The sequence below is a fragment of the Pyrus communis genome, chromosome 8, assembly GCF_041283825.1.
Source record: "Pyrus communis isolate YQ-2024b chromosome 8, ASM4128382v1, whole genome shotgun sequence".
Taxonomy (NCBI): Eukaryota; Viridiplantae; Streptophyta; class Magnoliopsida; order Rosales; family Rosaceae; genus Pyrus; species Pyrus communis.
The window spans coordinates 15151229-15167501 of NC_142572.1; the positions used below are offsets into that span (position 1 = coordinate 15151229).

At 41.3% G+C, this 16273-nt stretch overlaps 1 protein-coding gene and 3 long non-coding RNA genes across 8 annotated transcripts; 3 read left to right on the forward strand and 1 right to left on the reverse strand.

Moving 5' to 3' along the window:
- Positions 1-341: 341 nt before the first annotated feature.
- Positions 342-3706, forward strand: LOC148695167 (uncharacterized). The gene is made up of 3 exons (XM_088698315.1): positions 342-1758; positions 2302-3543; positions 3702-3706. Exons 1-3 carry the CDS (start codon positions 342-344, stop codon positions 3704-3706), a joined length of 2664 nt encoding a protein of 887 aa, XP_088554441.1.
- Positions 3707-5535: 1829 nt separating this feature from the next.
- LOC148695168 (uncharacterized) lies at positions 5536-7206 on the forward strand. The gene is made up of 3 exons (XR_015965181.1): positions 5536-5650; positions 6215-6281; positions 7105-7206. It is a non-coding gene; the product is annotated as an uncharacterized LOC148695168 (long non-coding RNA).
- Positions 7207-9961: 2755 nt separating this feature from the next.
- Positions 9962-14093, reverse strand: LOC148695169 (uncharacterized). Its single transcript, XR_015965356.1, has 3 exons — positions 13868-14093; positions 13703-13741; positions 9962-10249 (listed from the first exon to the last, which is right to left on the reverse strand). It is a non-coding gene; the product is annotated as an uncharacterized LOC148695169 (long non-coding RNA).
- On the forward strand, positions 10537-16072 carry LOC137718835 (uncharacterized). 5 transcript variants are annotated; one of them, XR_015965354.1, is made up of 5 exons: positions 10537-10685; positions 10813-10851; positions 11198-11308; positions 15101-15459; positions 15544-16072. It is a non-coding gene; the product is annotated as an uncharacterized LOC137718835 (long non-coding RNA). The 5 variants fall into 5 exon arrangements; XR_015965355.1 differs by having other exon boundaries at positions 15101-15447; XR_015965352.1 differs by having other exon boundaries at positions 15101-15184; positions 15302-16072.
- Positions 16073-16273: the final 201 nt, after the last annotated feature.

Here is a 16273-nt window from a genome sequence, read left to right on the forward strand (position 1 = left end):
GGATTCTCCCGGCTTTTCTGACAGATACTCACCAGCGTAGGGTCACCTTCGGGTGTACTTTTATCGCAACTTTCTCTTTGGACTGCTGTAGACCTGCTCTGAAATTGTATCTCACTTACTAGCACTTGTTTTAGTACTTTGTATGCTAGTTTTATTTTATTCGTACTTTTATATTACTACTTTATTGGCTTCCGCACGTGCACATGGCTACGTCACCTTCGTGTGACGGCCAGCACGCTCCGATCTCGGTCGGGGTGTGTCAGTTTGGTATCAGAGCTTAGGTTTGGCAGTCCTGTGTCCTTGTGAGTATTCTAATGATTTTGGTGTCTTCTGTCAGAATTATGCCTCCTCGTCGGGAACAACGTCGTTCTTCTGAGTCTAGCTTCCCCGATGTTGCTCAGTTGGGGGAGGTTTTTGCTACAGCCCTTCAGTCAGTGATGCGCCCTCCCCAGAGGACTCCTCTGGAAACTATGTACAATCTGAAGTTAGATAAGTTTAAGGGCAGTGAGGGGCATGAGGGCGCAGAGCGCTGGCTAGAACACATAGAGAAGACTTTCCGTGTGCTGCATAATCAGGGGAACCTTCCTATGGAGAGGTGGGTCGAGACGACCTCATGGTTTCTGGATACGGAGTCTGCAGCTTGGTGGGAGCAAGAGCTTCGTAGGTTGACTCCAAATCAGAGGACGGATTGGAATGTTTTTACGGATTTGTTCAAGAGGAGATATGTGCCCCCTGAATATATTGACCGTAAGAAGCAAGAGTTTACCGAGTTGAAACAGCGGAAGATGTCGGCGAATGAGTACTACCGTAAGTTTACTGATTTGTCCCGCTACCATCCTGATGTTGCTGGTAATCCAGCAGAGATGCTCCGTCGTTTCCGTTTGGGCACCAGGAAGAGGTGGCGTTCTATGGCGACTGTTGTCCACAGCGAGACTTACCAGGACTTCTATGAGATATTGCTGAGAATTGAGGACTCTGAGAATATGTCGAGCGATAGTGATGAAGAGAAAGACGGCAATCAGAAGAAGGATGACAAGGGTAAAGGCCAGGCATCGCTCGGGCCTCGTCAGACTCAGAACTTCAAGAGAGGTGGAGCTAGTTCTAGTTCTTCGAGTGGTGGCTTCAGTGCCACTGGACAGGGTCGTGGAGGTAGATTTTCTGGTGGCGCTAGAGGCCAGAGGCAGGGCGATGGTGGGCGAGGCAGAGCCCCAGTGTGCCGTAGGTGTAACAACCGGCATTTCGGCGAGTGTAGACGTGGTAGCAGTGGTTGCTTCACGTGTGGACAGATGGGACATAGAGCGGCGAATTGTCCCCAGGGTCAGCAGCAGCAGAAACCGCAGCAGGCCTTTATGCCACCACCTGCACCACTTCAGCAGATCCAGGGTTCTAGTAGCTACGGCCAGACAGGTCGAGGTGGTGCTTACCACTATCAGGGTGATGCTGTCCCTTATGCTCCGGGGCAGTATCAGGATCCCTATTCCCAGGGTGGCTATCCTCAGTATTCGGGCGGCTATATGCCGTATCCTCCAGCTCCAGTAGGTGGTTCTCAGTGGTACCAGGGAGGACAGTATCAGCAGGGTGAGATTGCCACTAGCAGTGCAGGGTCTTCGAGACAGTCGGGTCAGCCCAGTCAGGGGCGTGGTGCTCAGGGTCGCGGTGTTCAGGCGAGCAGAGGCCGCGGTGGACGTCAGCAGGGACAAGGGCGTCTTCACAATATTTCTCTGCAGGACGCTCAGAACAACCTAGACTTGATTATGGGTACGTTGAACATTCTTGGTTGTTTTGCTAGAGTCTTAATTGATTGTGGAACTACACATTCCGTAATTTCTCATACATTTGCTCAAGTGACGCAACCTCGCCCCACACCTCTAGGGTATGATTTAGAGTTTGCTATGCCTAGAGGAGAGAGATGTGTTGTAGATTGTGTGTACCCAGGATGTCCAGTGATCGTAGAGGGTGTTGCTTTGTCAGCCGATCTTATTCCGTTAGATATTGTGGACTTTGATGTGATTCTGGGCACGGATTGGTTGCACTTCTATCGTGCCAACATTGACTGTTACGGGAAAGTAGTTACGTTTCACCGACCTGGACTACCTGTGGTTACTTTTGTTGGTGAGCAGAGTGGGGTGAGACACGGCGTTATTTCGGTGTTGCGAGCGAAAAAGTTGTTGTCTAAGGGTTGTCAGGGGTATCTAGCTCATGTGGTGTTAGATGAGGCTGTTCCTAACAGAGTTGAGGATGTGAGAGTGGTCAGACACTTTCCTGATGTATTCCCCGAGGATTTACCTGGTTTACCCCCAGATCGAGACGTGGAGTTCACTATTGAGTTGCTTTCAGGTACTAATCCCATTTCTTTAACTCCTTATCGTATGGCTCCCGCGGAGTTAAGGGAATTGAAATTTCAGTTGCAGGAGTTAGTGGATAAGGGATTTATTCAGCTTAGTACTTCGCCTTGGGGCGCTCCAGTTCTGTTTGTGAGGAAGAAGGATGGAACTTTGAGGCTGTGCATCGACTACAGGCAATTGAATCGGGTGACGATTAAAAACCGTTATCCATTGCCTCGTATCGATGATTTGTTCGATCAGCTGAGAGGTGCTTGTGTGTTTTCTAAGATAGACTTGAGGTCTGGTTACTATCAGCTGAAGACCAGTAGGGATGATGTCCCTAAGACGGCGTTCAGGACTTGTTATGGTCATTACGAGTTTCTGGTTATGCCATTTGGGTTGACGAATGCACCAGCCGCCTTCATGGATTTGATGAATCGGGTGTTCCAGCCCTACTTGGATAGATTTGTTATTGTCTTCATTGACGATATTCTGGTGTATTCTAAGTCGAAGGCGGAGCATGTTCGACATCTTACTTTGGTGTTGAAGAGGTTGAGGGAACACCAGTTGTCTGCTAAGTTTAGCAAGTGCCAGTTCTGGTTAGATCAAGTTGCGTTCTTGGGGCACATCATTTCTGCTCAGGGTATTTTGGTTGACCCTCAGAAGGTTGCAGCGGTGGAGAGTTGGGAGCAACCGCGAACCGTCACCGAGGTGAGAAGTTTCCTTGGTTTGGCGGGGTATTATCGGAGATTCGTTAAAGATTTCTCGGTGATTGCCTTGCCATTGATGAGGTTAACGAGGAAGGATGTTAAATTTGAGTGGGATGATAGGTATGAGCAGAGTTTCCAGCAGTTGAAGCATTGTCTCACTCATGCACCTGTTTTGGCACTCCCAGACGATAGTGGTGATTTCGAGGTTTATAGCGATGTTTCCTTGAATGGTCTGGGATGTGTATTGATGCAGCATGGTAGGGTGATTGCTTATGCTTCGCGACAGTTGAAACCTCATGAGTTGAATTACCCTACACATGATTTGGAGTTGGCTACTATCATTTTTGCGTTGAAGTTGTGGAGACACTATCTTTACGGGGAGAAGTGCAGGATCTTTACAGATCACAAGAGTCTCCAATATCTTTTTACTCAGAAGGAACTTAATCTTCGTCAGCGGAGGTGGTTGGAGTTGCTCAGCGATTACGATTGCACGATTGATTATCATCCTGGTCGTGCGAACGTAGTGGCTGATGCACTTAGCAGGAAGTCACAGGGTCGTATTAACGCGTTGTACGCTAGTCGTGTCCCTCTTTTGGCTGACTTGCGTGCTACGGGAGTGAGGTTAGAAACCGAAGATCGAGAAGTGGCGTTACTTGCTAATTTCCAGGTTAGGCCAATTCTTGTTGATCGGGTGCTTGAAGCTCAGGTAGCTGATCAGGAGACTCAAGAACTAATCCAAGCTCGAAATCAAGGAAGGAGGCGAGACCTCAGAGTTCGTGATTCGGATGGCATGTTGATGCTAGAGGGTAGAATGTTCGTGCCTAATAGCGTGGAGTTGAAGAAAGAAATTCTCGATGAAGCACATATCTCGGCTTATGCCATGCATCCAGGAGCTACTAAAATGTATCATACTATTCGACCATTTTATTATTGGCCGGGTATGAAGAGGGAGATAGCCGAGTATGTGAGCAGGTGTGCTGTTTGTCAACAGGTTAAAGCAGAAATGAAGAAGCCGTTTGGGTTGTTGCAGCCGCTTCCCATTCCAGAGTGGAAATGGGAAAATATCACCATGGATTTTGTGTACAAGTTGCCGCGTACACAAAATGGCTTTGACGGCATTTGGGTGATCGTTGATCGGCTCACTAAGTCGGCTCATTTTATTCCTGTGAGAGAGAAGTATTCTTTGAGCCGTTTAGCGGAATTGTTTATCTCGAAGGTTGTGAAGTATCATGGTGTCCCAGTGAGTATTGTCTCGGATCGTGATCCACGATTCACATCGAAGTTTTGGGTGGCTTTTCAGGAAGCTTTGGGCACGAGATTACTTTACAGTACGGCGTATCATCCACAGACAGACGGACAGTCAGAGAGAACTATTCAGACTTTGGAGGACATGCTGCGAGCTTCGGTGTTGCAGTTTGGTGATGCTTGGCACCAGCGGTTAGATCTGATGGAATTTGCCTACAACAACAGTTTTCATTCGAGCATTGGCATGGCGTCATTTGAGGCCTTGTATGGCAGAGCTTGTCGCACACCGTTGTGTTGGTCAGAGGTTGGAGAAAGAGTTTTAGTGGGTCCGGAGATTGTTGAGGAGACTACTCAGAATGTTCAGGTGATTAAGTCTAACCTGAAAGCAGCTCAGGTTATGAGGTCGGAGATTGGGTATTTCTGAAGCTTTCACCGTGGAGAGGTGTCGTGCGGTTTGGAAAGAAGGGGAAGTTGAGTCCCAGATACATCGGACCATACATGGTCACAGAACGAGTATGTGAGGTAGCTTACAGGTTGGAGTTGCCTCCGGAGTTGGCTAGAGTGCATAACGTTTTTCACGTGTCCATGCTCCGACACTATGTTGCCGATCCATCTCACGTGATACCTCCTCAACCGCTTGTGGTTAATCCGGATTTGACGTATGACGAAGAACCAGTGACAATACTAGATTGGAAAGAGAAGGTTTTGAGGAACAAGACGGTGAATTTAGTAAAAGTTTTGTGGAGGAATCATTCAGTCGAGGAAGCTACTTGGGAGACAGAAGATCGGATGAGGGATTTGTATCCTCGATTGTTCTTTGACCACTAGGGGTCGTTGCTTGGTTGTTTTGAATTTCGGGACGAAATTCTATTAAGGTGGGAAGGTTGTGACATCCCGTCCCGGAAATATCGAAACGCACGTGTGAAATGACTAAATTACCCCTAGTTCGTTCTTTGACATTATTGGTTGTTTTGTGTGTTGTGGCATGTGCTGGGCCACACACACACACATTCACACTTCCTGTCTCTCTCTGTCTCTTTTCTCTGTCTGTCTCTCTCTCCCCCGAGCTCCATTCCCTTTCTTCTTCTTTGAAAACGTACGGACAAACCCCAAAACCCCTCAAACCTTAACAGATCGAGGGAACCAAGTACACTATCAAGTTCGTGAGGCTGAGAGGAGTCCAGTGGTACCATTTTCAGGTAAGGACTTCGACGTTTTCACGTCGATTTTACAAGCTCCGTTTTAGTCACTGTTCATGCAAGATTAATCTAGTTAGTTTTTGGACTTTTGAAGCTTGTAGATGTGTTGGTGAGGTCCCAAGGAGCTTGGGAGTGCATCGTTGGACGGAATTGGACGTCGGAACCACGAACTGTAAGTTTGGCCGAATTTTCATATTTTTGGAAAGTTTGATCCCGTTGTTTTTAGGCCCAAAAACTTGTCCAACGTAGTAGATTATGATTAGGGCTTCATTTTGGTATAAATTACGTGAAAAATAGATGAAAAACGAAGGAGAATAGTGAGTTTAAAGTTTTCCCAGTTTTCCGGTGACCGGAGTCCGGCGAGGGTAGGCCGGAGAAGAAACAGGAATATTCCGTTAATTTTAACGGAATATTCCTAACGGCAATAACGGTATCCGGTTAAGTTTAACGGAATATTCCGGAATTTTAACGGAATATTCCTGACGGCGTCAATTGACACCGTCAGTGTGCATGGCACGTGGCCGCGCGTGGGGGCGCGTAGGTCCGTGCCTATTTTGGCGCGTGGGGGCGCGTGAGAGGTCCAAAAATTATTTTAAAATTATGGTTGTGATCCTGAGGTTGTGTAGAGCACGTTGGTATATTCATTTGTCCATTTTGAGCAATGTATGAGAAGTTATTACGAGAAGTTAGGTTTTGTGCTTTAAAGTTAACGTTTTTATAGTTATTTCGCATATAGGTGACACGTACCCCGAGGACGAGCGTTCGCACTCGAGGCAGGGGGGCTACGACCCTTCCACATACCAGTGAGTGGGCTTTTGTTTTCCGTATATACCTATATACATTTATATTCCTAGAAATTGATTAAAAAGGGTTATTTGTTTTATGGCATGCACTTTATTGTTATCGTTTATGCATCATTGCATACATTAGTAGTGGTACTCATACATATGCATATTGGGTGCTGTGGACGCACAGGTAAGTGCCAGGTAAGTGGTATACATGTTTACATATCAGCAGTAGTTTGAGATGATTAGAGAGCTCATAACCTGCACCCCCGGTGTTAGTGTTCCCGCCCAGAGTAGGGCACAGTCCTTCACGTGATGTTCACCTCCCGCACCACACGCTCAGCTTGGATCCAAGTTAGGTGCACAGTCTTGTCGTACAGACCACATTAGGTGGTTCCAACTCGTAGGTGACCCGCGATTATTCGCACAGCCTTCACGTGATCGTAGCACTATAGCGTATATATGTATTACACCCAGGCCTGTCGTACAGACCACTTTAGGTGGTTCCGACTCGTGGGCAGGTTCAGTTATTGAGTTTGAGATTTGAGCTCTATATGCAGCCGTACAGGTCACGTTAGGTGACTCCGGCTGCCAGATGTTATATTATTGATATGATTCATACCTGAGCACATACATTTCATTATGAGGCTTTGACATGGCATATCTTGAGCATGATTGATTTACCCTTGAGCATGTTTGGCACATTTATACATACGTATATATGTTTATTTTCTGGGAAGTATACAGGTTTTACGGCGAGGGGTTAGAATGTATTTTGCTAAATGGTTTTCAAAGAGCTTTGTTTTTTGCCCACTCACGCTTTTGTTTTGCGCCCCTCCAGGTTCTAGTTGATTAGCAGTTTCGGTGGTATTCCCAGAGGATTCTCCCGGCTTTTCTGACAGATACTCACCAGCGTAGGGTCACCTTCGGGTGTACTTTTATCGCAACTTTCTCTTTGGACTGCTGTAGACCTGCTCTGAAATTGTATCTCACTTACTAGCACTTGTTTTAGTACTTTGTATGCTAGTTTTATTTTATTCGTACTTTTATACTACTACTTTATTGGCTTCCGCACGTGCACATGGCTACGTCACCTTCGTGTGACGGCCAGCACACTCCGATCTCGGTCGGGGTGTGTCAATTTATGTTGTTTCCAATTTCTTGAATATTTATTCAAATTAATTTGGTTAGTTATTTATACTAAGAATTACATAAACATAAAAAAATTACATATACTAAGAATTACATAAACATAAACATAAAAAAATTACATAAACATAAACATAAACATACTAAGAATTACATAAACATAAACATAAAAAAATTACATAAACATACCAAATAATAAAACACACCAAATAAAATAACATAAACATACCAAATTAAAAAAAAACACACTAAATGAACTTAATTATCTTCAGCTTGTTTCAATGCCCACTGGTGCTCTATCAAGTCAATTTGTCGGGCATTGTGCATGTCTGGCATTTGAAATGCAGTATATCGTTGAATGAGTCTTTCATTGTAACGTCCATCCCTTTGTAATGGCTCATGTTACACGGGCTTATCGGTGGCGCCATGTGCACAATATATACGTGTTCTTGAATTGTTCATCGGGTCTGGCTCATATTCATCAACAGCTTCATAATCGTACTCATCTTCCACAATCATGTTGTGAAGAATGATGCACGTCATCATGATGGATCGAAGCGACTCTACATCAAACAATTTGGCAGCACCCTTGACGATCGCGTAGTGAGCTTGGAGGATACCGAAACAACGCTCCACATCCTTCCTGCACCCCTCTTGACAGCTTGCAAAGTGTTTTTCCTTTGCACTCCGCGGACGTGGCACTGTTTTGACAAATGTTGACCATCGCGGGTAAATGCCGTCAGCTAGGTAGTATGGGCCGTCGTACATACGTCCGTTGACCTCATACGTAACTTTTGGTGCCTTTCCTTGCAGGACATCGTTGAACACTAGGGATTGGGCAAGGACGTTGATGTCATTTTGAGCTCTCGGGATCCCGAAAAAGGCGTGCCAAATCCACGTATCAAAAGATGCCACCGCCTCCAGAATGATACTTTTTGCTCCTTTTCTGTCCCCGTAAGCGCCTTGCCATGCACTTGGACAGTTTTTCCACGTCCAGTGCATACAATCAATGCTTCCAATCATCCCAGGAAAGCCACGCATCTCCGCCTTCTTCAACAGCCGCTCCAAGTCCATATGTGTAGATTTGCGGAGGTACTCAGCGGTGTAGATAGATTCGATTGCTCCGCAAAACCTCATCAGGGACTCAAGAATGGTTGATTTCCCCATCCTCGTTATTTCATCCACTTGGTCTGCAGATGCTCCATATGCAAGCATCCGTAAGGCAGCAGTAATTTTTTGCTCAGGCAGTAGACCCATAACACCAAAAGCATCTTTCTTTTGCACAAAATAAGAATCATGGTTGCAAACAGCAATCATGATTTTGTTGAACAAATGTCGTTCCATTCTAAAACGACGTCTAAAGTACGTATCAGGGAATGCACTATTAGGAACAAAATAATCATCCAAGAGTTCCATACCTCGTCATTGCCTGCTTCTATCAAGGTTTCTGGAACGGCTGGGCCTGCAGATCTGAGCCGCAGCTTGGATGACTCAACGGGAATGTGAGGCTCTGCCCATTCTTACTTCGTCATCTCTCCTTTGACGCTCCTCATCCTCTTCCCTCTCATTTCTTACCCCCTGGTGATTGAACATTGCTTCTGATTCGTTAAACAATTCTTCCTCTTCCTGATTGAATTCCCACATCATCCTTGAGGAAGAAGAATAAGACATTGTAAGAAAGAAACAGAAACTATGAATAATGATACAGATTTTTGTGAATAAGGAAGCAGAAACTATGAATAATGATAGAGATCTTGAGAAAATTGGTGTGAGATTTGTGAGGATGGATAATGGATTATATAGAGGATTCAGAAAGGATTAGGTTGTACATAATGCCACGTGGCATGCCGTCATTCGTTACAAATCTGATGGAAATCTATCCTCAAAGATTGTGAACAAATTATGACACGTGGCATGCCGTCATTCGTTAAAAATCTGATGGAAATCTATCCTCAAAGATTGTGAACAGATTATGACACGTGGCGCGACGTGATTGGTTAATAATCTTATCAGAAATCCATCACCAATAATTGTATTTTCAGATAATAACACGTGGCATAACGAGTACGATTAAAAAATTTATCAGAAATCCATCCCGAATAATTGTCTTTTTGGATTTTATGACAAGTGGCGTAACGACAACGATTAAAAATCTTATCCGAAATTACAAATAAAATTATTTTGTATTATTTAATAATACTTCGGATAATGACACGTGGCGCAACGAGAACGATTAAAAATCTTATTCGATATTACAATTAAAATTATTTTGTATTATTTTATAAATAAAAAAATACTAATATTTTATTGCCTATTGCCAGGGCTATTGAAGTGTAACGGTGGAGATGCAAATTCTATTGCCAGGGCTATTTACTGTTCATTAAGGGCAGTTACTGTTAATTAGGTGGATTGAATAGTGTATTGTCAGGGGGAGGGCTCCAACGCTGGAGTTGCTCTAAGGACAACGGATGGGAAAGGAGGTGCAATTCTATTCTTCTTAGATTCAGAAGAGTTCAAAATTTGTGAGGGATTGAGTTGCTTTCTTACAACTCCCATCAAAATTCAAATTTCATAATTCTTTGAGATTAACTAAATAAGAAAATTTACAAATTCTTAAAAATAAAATTCAATCATTTCTATTCTGTCACTTTTGAATTCCTTAATAATCATAAATCTCTTCATCTGAACACGGTGTAGAGGAAAGTTGACCAGTTTGAGAAAGTTCTTTTTCATAAATGATGAACATGAAACAGCAGCTTTCGTCCTTTCCTCTCAATTTGGTTTGATTCAACGACCTGAAATATTTGAGCAGTGATCTTCCTATGGGACAAGTTCATCTGTATAAGTTAAATTGCAACAGTTACTATTTCAAACAAAAAAACAAAAAACAAAACAAAACAAAATGCACCAGTCTAAGCGTAAAACTGGCAAGGTCTGCTGAAAATTATGGGCCAACACTCTAATTAGACGTTAAAATTGACGAATAAGTTAAATTGATGCAATTTAAAAGTCAGGTGGTATAATATGCAAAAATTGAAACTTGTGGGTCGTTTTACAAATCACCCTGAAACACTGTGCTATAAAAAGCATTTGACCCAAGAAAAAAAAAATTGTAAGTCAGAAATTGCCGAGCCCCAATATCGTTCGGTCGCGAGCTAAAGTTCTCTCTCCCTCTCCCACAGCCTCCGGTTACGACGCCGGAGCAAGATCCATGGAGTGGCGTCCGTTGAACGAGATCGATGCGAACGTCCAGACGAATGCCGAACCCTAATGGTATGATTTGTGATTATCTAGAATTTTTCCATTTTTTATAGTTGTTAATTTGCGCTCTAACACACTAATGCCGAACTCTAACTCGATTTATATCGCTCTTCTGTCTTTCTCCTCTATTCTCTCTCAGACGAAGCCATGTTGGACGAAGCAACCATGGTCGATGATGGTATGCTTTGGATTCTCCATTTGGCTAATTTTCAATTCAGTATTATAATCTTTGTTTAGATATGTTATTGTGTTATAGAAACCATGCTAACAAAGGGTATGGGGGTATACGACAATGTGTGTGAGAAAATCAATTTTAGATCAAGGTTTGGTTTTGTTGGATTTTTGCTAAAATAATTAGCTAATCTGCTTTTAAAGAGTCTTGGAGATGCTTTATATTTGACAAGAATTATTTAAATTTGCGAAACCCAGTGTTGCTATCTCTCGCTTATAGCTATATGAATCACAATTACGCTCTGCCTCTCACCACCCCACCTCTTATATATCGCTCTCTCTCTTTCTCACAGATGAAGTAATGGGCAAATCTAAAGCTACCCTCAAAAACCAAGTTGGTTCAATGATGATGATGACTGCATTGGCCAATGATGATGATGACTGCATTGGCCAGAATCGTAGCGGTATGCTTTTGATTTTTGTTTTAGTATTAAATCCCGATTTTCTCCCCAATGCATATGAATATGAATGCATCTATGATCCTTAATAGTCCTTTGTTTAGTGTCTTTGTAGTGTATTCGCACTACTTTTCTAGTGCTTGAGTAGTCTTGTTCTAGTGTATTCGCATTATTTTTGTATGCTTCAGTAGTTAATAGTTGGTTAACTGAGTAGAATTTGCTCTCCTAACGTGTTTCTAGGGGACGTAGTTATAGAAAAAGCGCTTATGAGCCCAAGTGCTCCTTAGAAAAGTTGTCCCCATAAGGGCCTGATGTTTTACAACTCAATTTAGTTTAGACATGTATTCATGTTTTTGTAGCAAGGAAAGGTCTTACGGGGCTTGAGATGATATGTTACTAATTGTTATTAATATTCTTATTTTGTTTTCTAACAATGAAACTTTAAATAAGCAGATGAAGAGGAAGGTATACGAAAGGTGATTGGAAACCCAATAGCTTGACTCCAACTGCGAAAAAAGCGCCATTACTATGAAGTTTGTTGTGAGGAAGTTGAGTACCACAAGAGTCACAATCGCTTGGTCTCAAAGGACGCTTGTGTTGGCGAACACTGTGATATAGTTTGCACAGAATGTGGTGAGCTTAGACATGTATCACGGTGTTCACCACATTTTGTGCAAACTATATCACGGTGTTCGACAACACGAGCGCCCTTTTGGACCAAAACAAAGTACGGGCAATTGTGACTCTTGTGGACCTCTAACTTCCTCACAACAAACTTCACAGTAATTGCTCTTTCTTTGCAGTTGGAGTCAAGCCATTGGGTCTCTAATCACCTTTTGTATACCTTCCTCTTCGTCTGTTTGTTTAAAGTTTCATAATTAGAATACAAAATAATAATATTAATAACAATAGTAAAATATCATCTCTCGGCCCATAAGACTTTTTATTGCTACAAAAACATGAATACACATATAAACTACTAAATTGAGTTGTAAACATCAGGCCCTTATGGGACAACTTTTCTAAAGAGCACTTCGGCTCATAAATGCTTTTTCTACAAGAACGTCCACTAGAAAAACGTTTGCAAAGCCATGCCACCTAACTTGAAAAGCTCATGAAAAAAAGCAAAATCATCGAAGTGCATGCATACCCAAAGTATCGGTCATTGTTGTAATTTTTCTCTTAGCTTTGGGTATGCCTGCACTTAGTTGATTTTGCTTTTTCCATGAGCTTATATATATATATGAAATTATTATGAGCACTTCAAAAATCTTATTCTACTATTTACAAGTGTATTTTTCTTTTTAATTATAGAGTTTGGAGTGCAAAATGAGATTTTTCGAGTGCCAATAACAATTCCCTATATATATATATATATATGTTTGTTTGAAATGCATCCATCATGCCTTCCACCTATACCTACAAGTAGGAATTGAAGTGTGCACCGTCTCTACTAGCTGTTTACTGTTCATTACCTTACGTTCGGACAAGGGACTACTTTCAAAGTGCCAAGGAACTTTAGACTCGATTACTAGAAATACACTAGAACAAGACACACATTAACTACTCAAACACTACAAAAGGGAATACAGTACAAAGACACTAAACGAAGGACTATTAAGGATAATAGATGCTTCATATTCTTTAGGGAGAAATTGAGGATTTAATACCAAAACAAAAATCAAAAGCATACCATTGAGACTTTGAACAATGTAGTCATCATCATCGTCATCATCGAACCAACTTGGTTTTGGTTGGACTGTAGCTTTAGAATTGGCCATTACTTAATGTGTGTGTGTGAGAGAGAGAGCAATTTATAAGAGTTGGGGTGGTGAAAGGCAGAGCATAATTGTGATTCATATAAGCGAGAGATAACCGACACTAGGTTTCGGAAACTTAAATCACTCTTTTCAAATATCAAGCATCTCCATGAGAATCCTTAAAAGAACATTAGCTAATTATTTTAGCAAAAACCCAACAAAACCTTGCTCTAATGAAAATACACTCTATAAATTAGAAAATACACTCTATAAAATGCTTGGTAGTTTAACTTAATGAATAGTAACTCTATAGATAGAGAGAGAATTTCACCAAAGCTAAACAATTTAAAATATTATGGGTTTTTTAAAGTAAGTATTGTTGGAGATACTAAGTTAAAGACCAGCAAAAATAGGTTTTCGATGCTATTCACTAGCTAGTTTACCAAAAAATTAAAAACCTCTTAGAGATGCTCAACATATCGAACAGAAAAAAACAAATTTATTACTCTATCAGTCTCCCCTTCCCTAAAACTGATTTTCTCGCCTGCATCGTCCCTCACTTGTTGTATTGTTAGCGTGGTCTAACCAAAGATTATAATACTGAATTGAAAATTAGCCAAATGGAGAATCAAAAGCATACCATCATCGACCATGGTTGTTTCGTCGAACATGGCTTCGTCTGAGAGAGAATAGAGGAGATAGGGAGGAGAGCAATAGAAATTGAGTTAGGGTTCGGCATTAGGGTGTTAGAGCGTAAACTAACAATTATAAAAAAGGAAAAATTCTAGATAATCACAAATCATACCATTAGGGTTCTGCATCTGGACGTTCGCATCGATAGCTATCAACGGACGCCACTCCATGGAACTTGTTCCGGCATCGTACCTGGAGGCTGTAGTTTCAGATTGGGATATGATCTTGGAAATGGCTTTGTCTGTGAGAGAGAGAGCTCGCGCGACAGAACGATGGTTAAGGTTCGGCTTTTGGGTGTGAGCGCAATTTCTTACTTGTATTTTTTTGGGTTGAATGCGTTTTATAGCACAAGGTTTGCGGGTGATTTGTAAAATGGCCCACAAGGTTTCAATTTTTACATATATATCCATCGTGTGATTTTTAAATTGCATCAGTTTAACTTCTTCATCAATTTTAATGCCCAACTAATTTTTTTTTTTTTTTAAATTGAATGAGAGAGGAAGAGAGAACGTGAGAGTGTCGAGAGAATTTTTTTTTTTAATTTTTTAAAATTAGAAATGTTAAAATCACTTGTAGGCGAGGTTTAAACAAAAAAAAAAAGGTCAATTTTTTTGTGAAATTACGTTACTGCCCTTAACATTTTTTTTTTTTAATGAAAGACTAAATAGCCATTTCACCCTTAATTTTTTAATATGTAGTGTAGATAACCAGACGTTAAGTGCTGACGCAATATAGATTTGGCCCACATTTAAGCACACTTTGACGGTCAAATTCAATGTTTAGTTCTTTACGCTTAAATTGGTGCAATTCAAAGACCACGTGTAAAAAACCCCATGGCTTATTCTGCAAATGGCCCGAAACTTTTTTTGTGTAAAATGCAATTAGCCCTAATTTTATCCTCATTCGGAATTTCTGATGATGCCATTTTTAAGGGAGGTCACGGAGTCAAACTCTTGTTAGGTGAGAAGCTGTGAGAATATGAAAGTAAAAGAGTTCCACATTGATGAAATGAGAAACTTTAGAAGGGCTTATATGAGAGGTCAAATTACTTCTTATATTGCCAATTAGTTTTATGGTGAAACCTCAACTTCCTTTATAAGCCAAATGCCAAAAGGAGAGTGCATGCAGAGCATAACTGGTCTTTCTTCCCATTTCCTTTCAATTGTTCATGGTCACTCTTTTCTTCTAAAAGATGGATACATTTTGGTGTTTTTTTCTTCTTGTGTTTTTCCTCTTTTGACAGTGGTTCTTCATTTGTCTGATATATATATATATATATATATATATAAGAGGAAAACTGATACGGGGCTTCGATTGTGATTGGGTTGAACTCTTTGTGCGTAAGGCTGGTGGACGCACAAAAAGGCGGTGGCGGCACATCTGCAATGAGGAAAGAGTGGGTGGGAGGACAAGACGCGTGAACGATGAAGTGAGTGAGTGAAGGGTTCAAAAGTTTTGGGAATCCAACATCTCTAATTAAATATTTTAACATCTTGTTTACGTGATTTTTTTTTAAACCAAAAACCTACAAATATTGTTGACATAGAGATGTGATGAAAAGAAGTTGGAGATTCAGAGACGAAGGAAAGGAGGTGAATATGCGAGAAGGAAGCAAGTGCATTGTTTCGTAAAGAAAAGATCAAAAGTCATAATCCCTTGCCGTTTATTCTGTGTTGAACGGTCAAGATTGAAGTATCTTCTCATGTATTTAGTTTTTACAACAAATTATCTTCTATGCTTTGGCAACTCATCAGTTTGGTCCTTGATCTATTGTTTTGTTTATCACAGTTTCCAATACCGTCTACTTCCGTTAGAAAATCAGTTAGTGTGGCGATTTGGCTACTCTAGAACAGATGACAGAGCTAATCGATGAACAGCTGGGAAGACGCAAAACTGGTAGCTAGACTAGCAGGTTGTTCGGTGTCAAAACTGGGCTTACAATATGTCGTTAGGAAGAGCACGACGCAAGGAACAAGACTTTCCAGCTTTGCTTGTGACATAAGGGCAATTTCGGCCAAAAAGCTTCGTTTACTATCCAAAGACACGTTTAAAGTTTTAGGGATACTTTTGGAACTTTGTTGATTGTTTTTTTTTTTCGTTCATATTTGAACGTTTGAGTCCTTTAATTTAGAGTTTGAATTTGTGTCTTCAACATAGAAATGAACCTTCTTGGTGTAGGGTTTTTATATCTTTTTCATATTACACCAAATGTAAGTATAAACATTAAAAGACAAATTTATATCCACATACAAAGTTAGGCACATGAAATTAATTCTTGCACAATAAAAGAAAATAGCAGAATTTTTTTCCTTAATCACATGGAGGAGCCCAAGAAAATGCCAGATGATCTCCCTCCAAACTGTAAAACAAAGATGAAATGCGTACATAAGGCATCCATCATGCCTTCCACCTGTAACTACAAATAGGGACTTGAAGTGTGCACTGTCTCGACTAGCTGTTTACTGTTAATTATCTTAAGTATTGTTGGAGATGCTAAACTAAAATGATAAGCTAAATG

Excerpts from the sequence above, each read along its gene's own strand:
- LOC148695167 (XM_088698315.1), top strand. The coding sequence starts at position 342 with ATGCCTCCTCGTCGGGAACAACGTCGTTCTTCTGAGTCTAGCTTCCCC. Across the intron at positions 1,759-2,301 it reads CAACCTAGACTTGATTATGG|ATCGAGACGTGGAGTTCACT; the intron begins GTACGTTGAACA and ends GTTTACCCCCAG.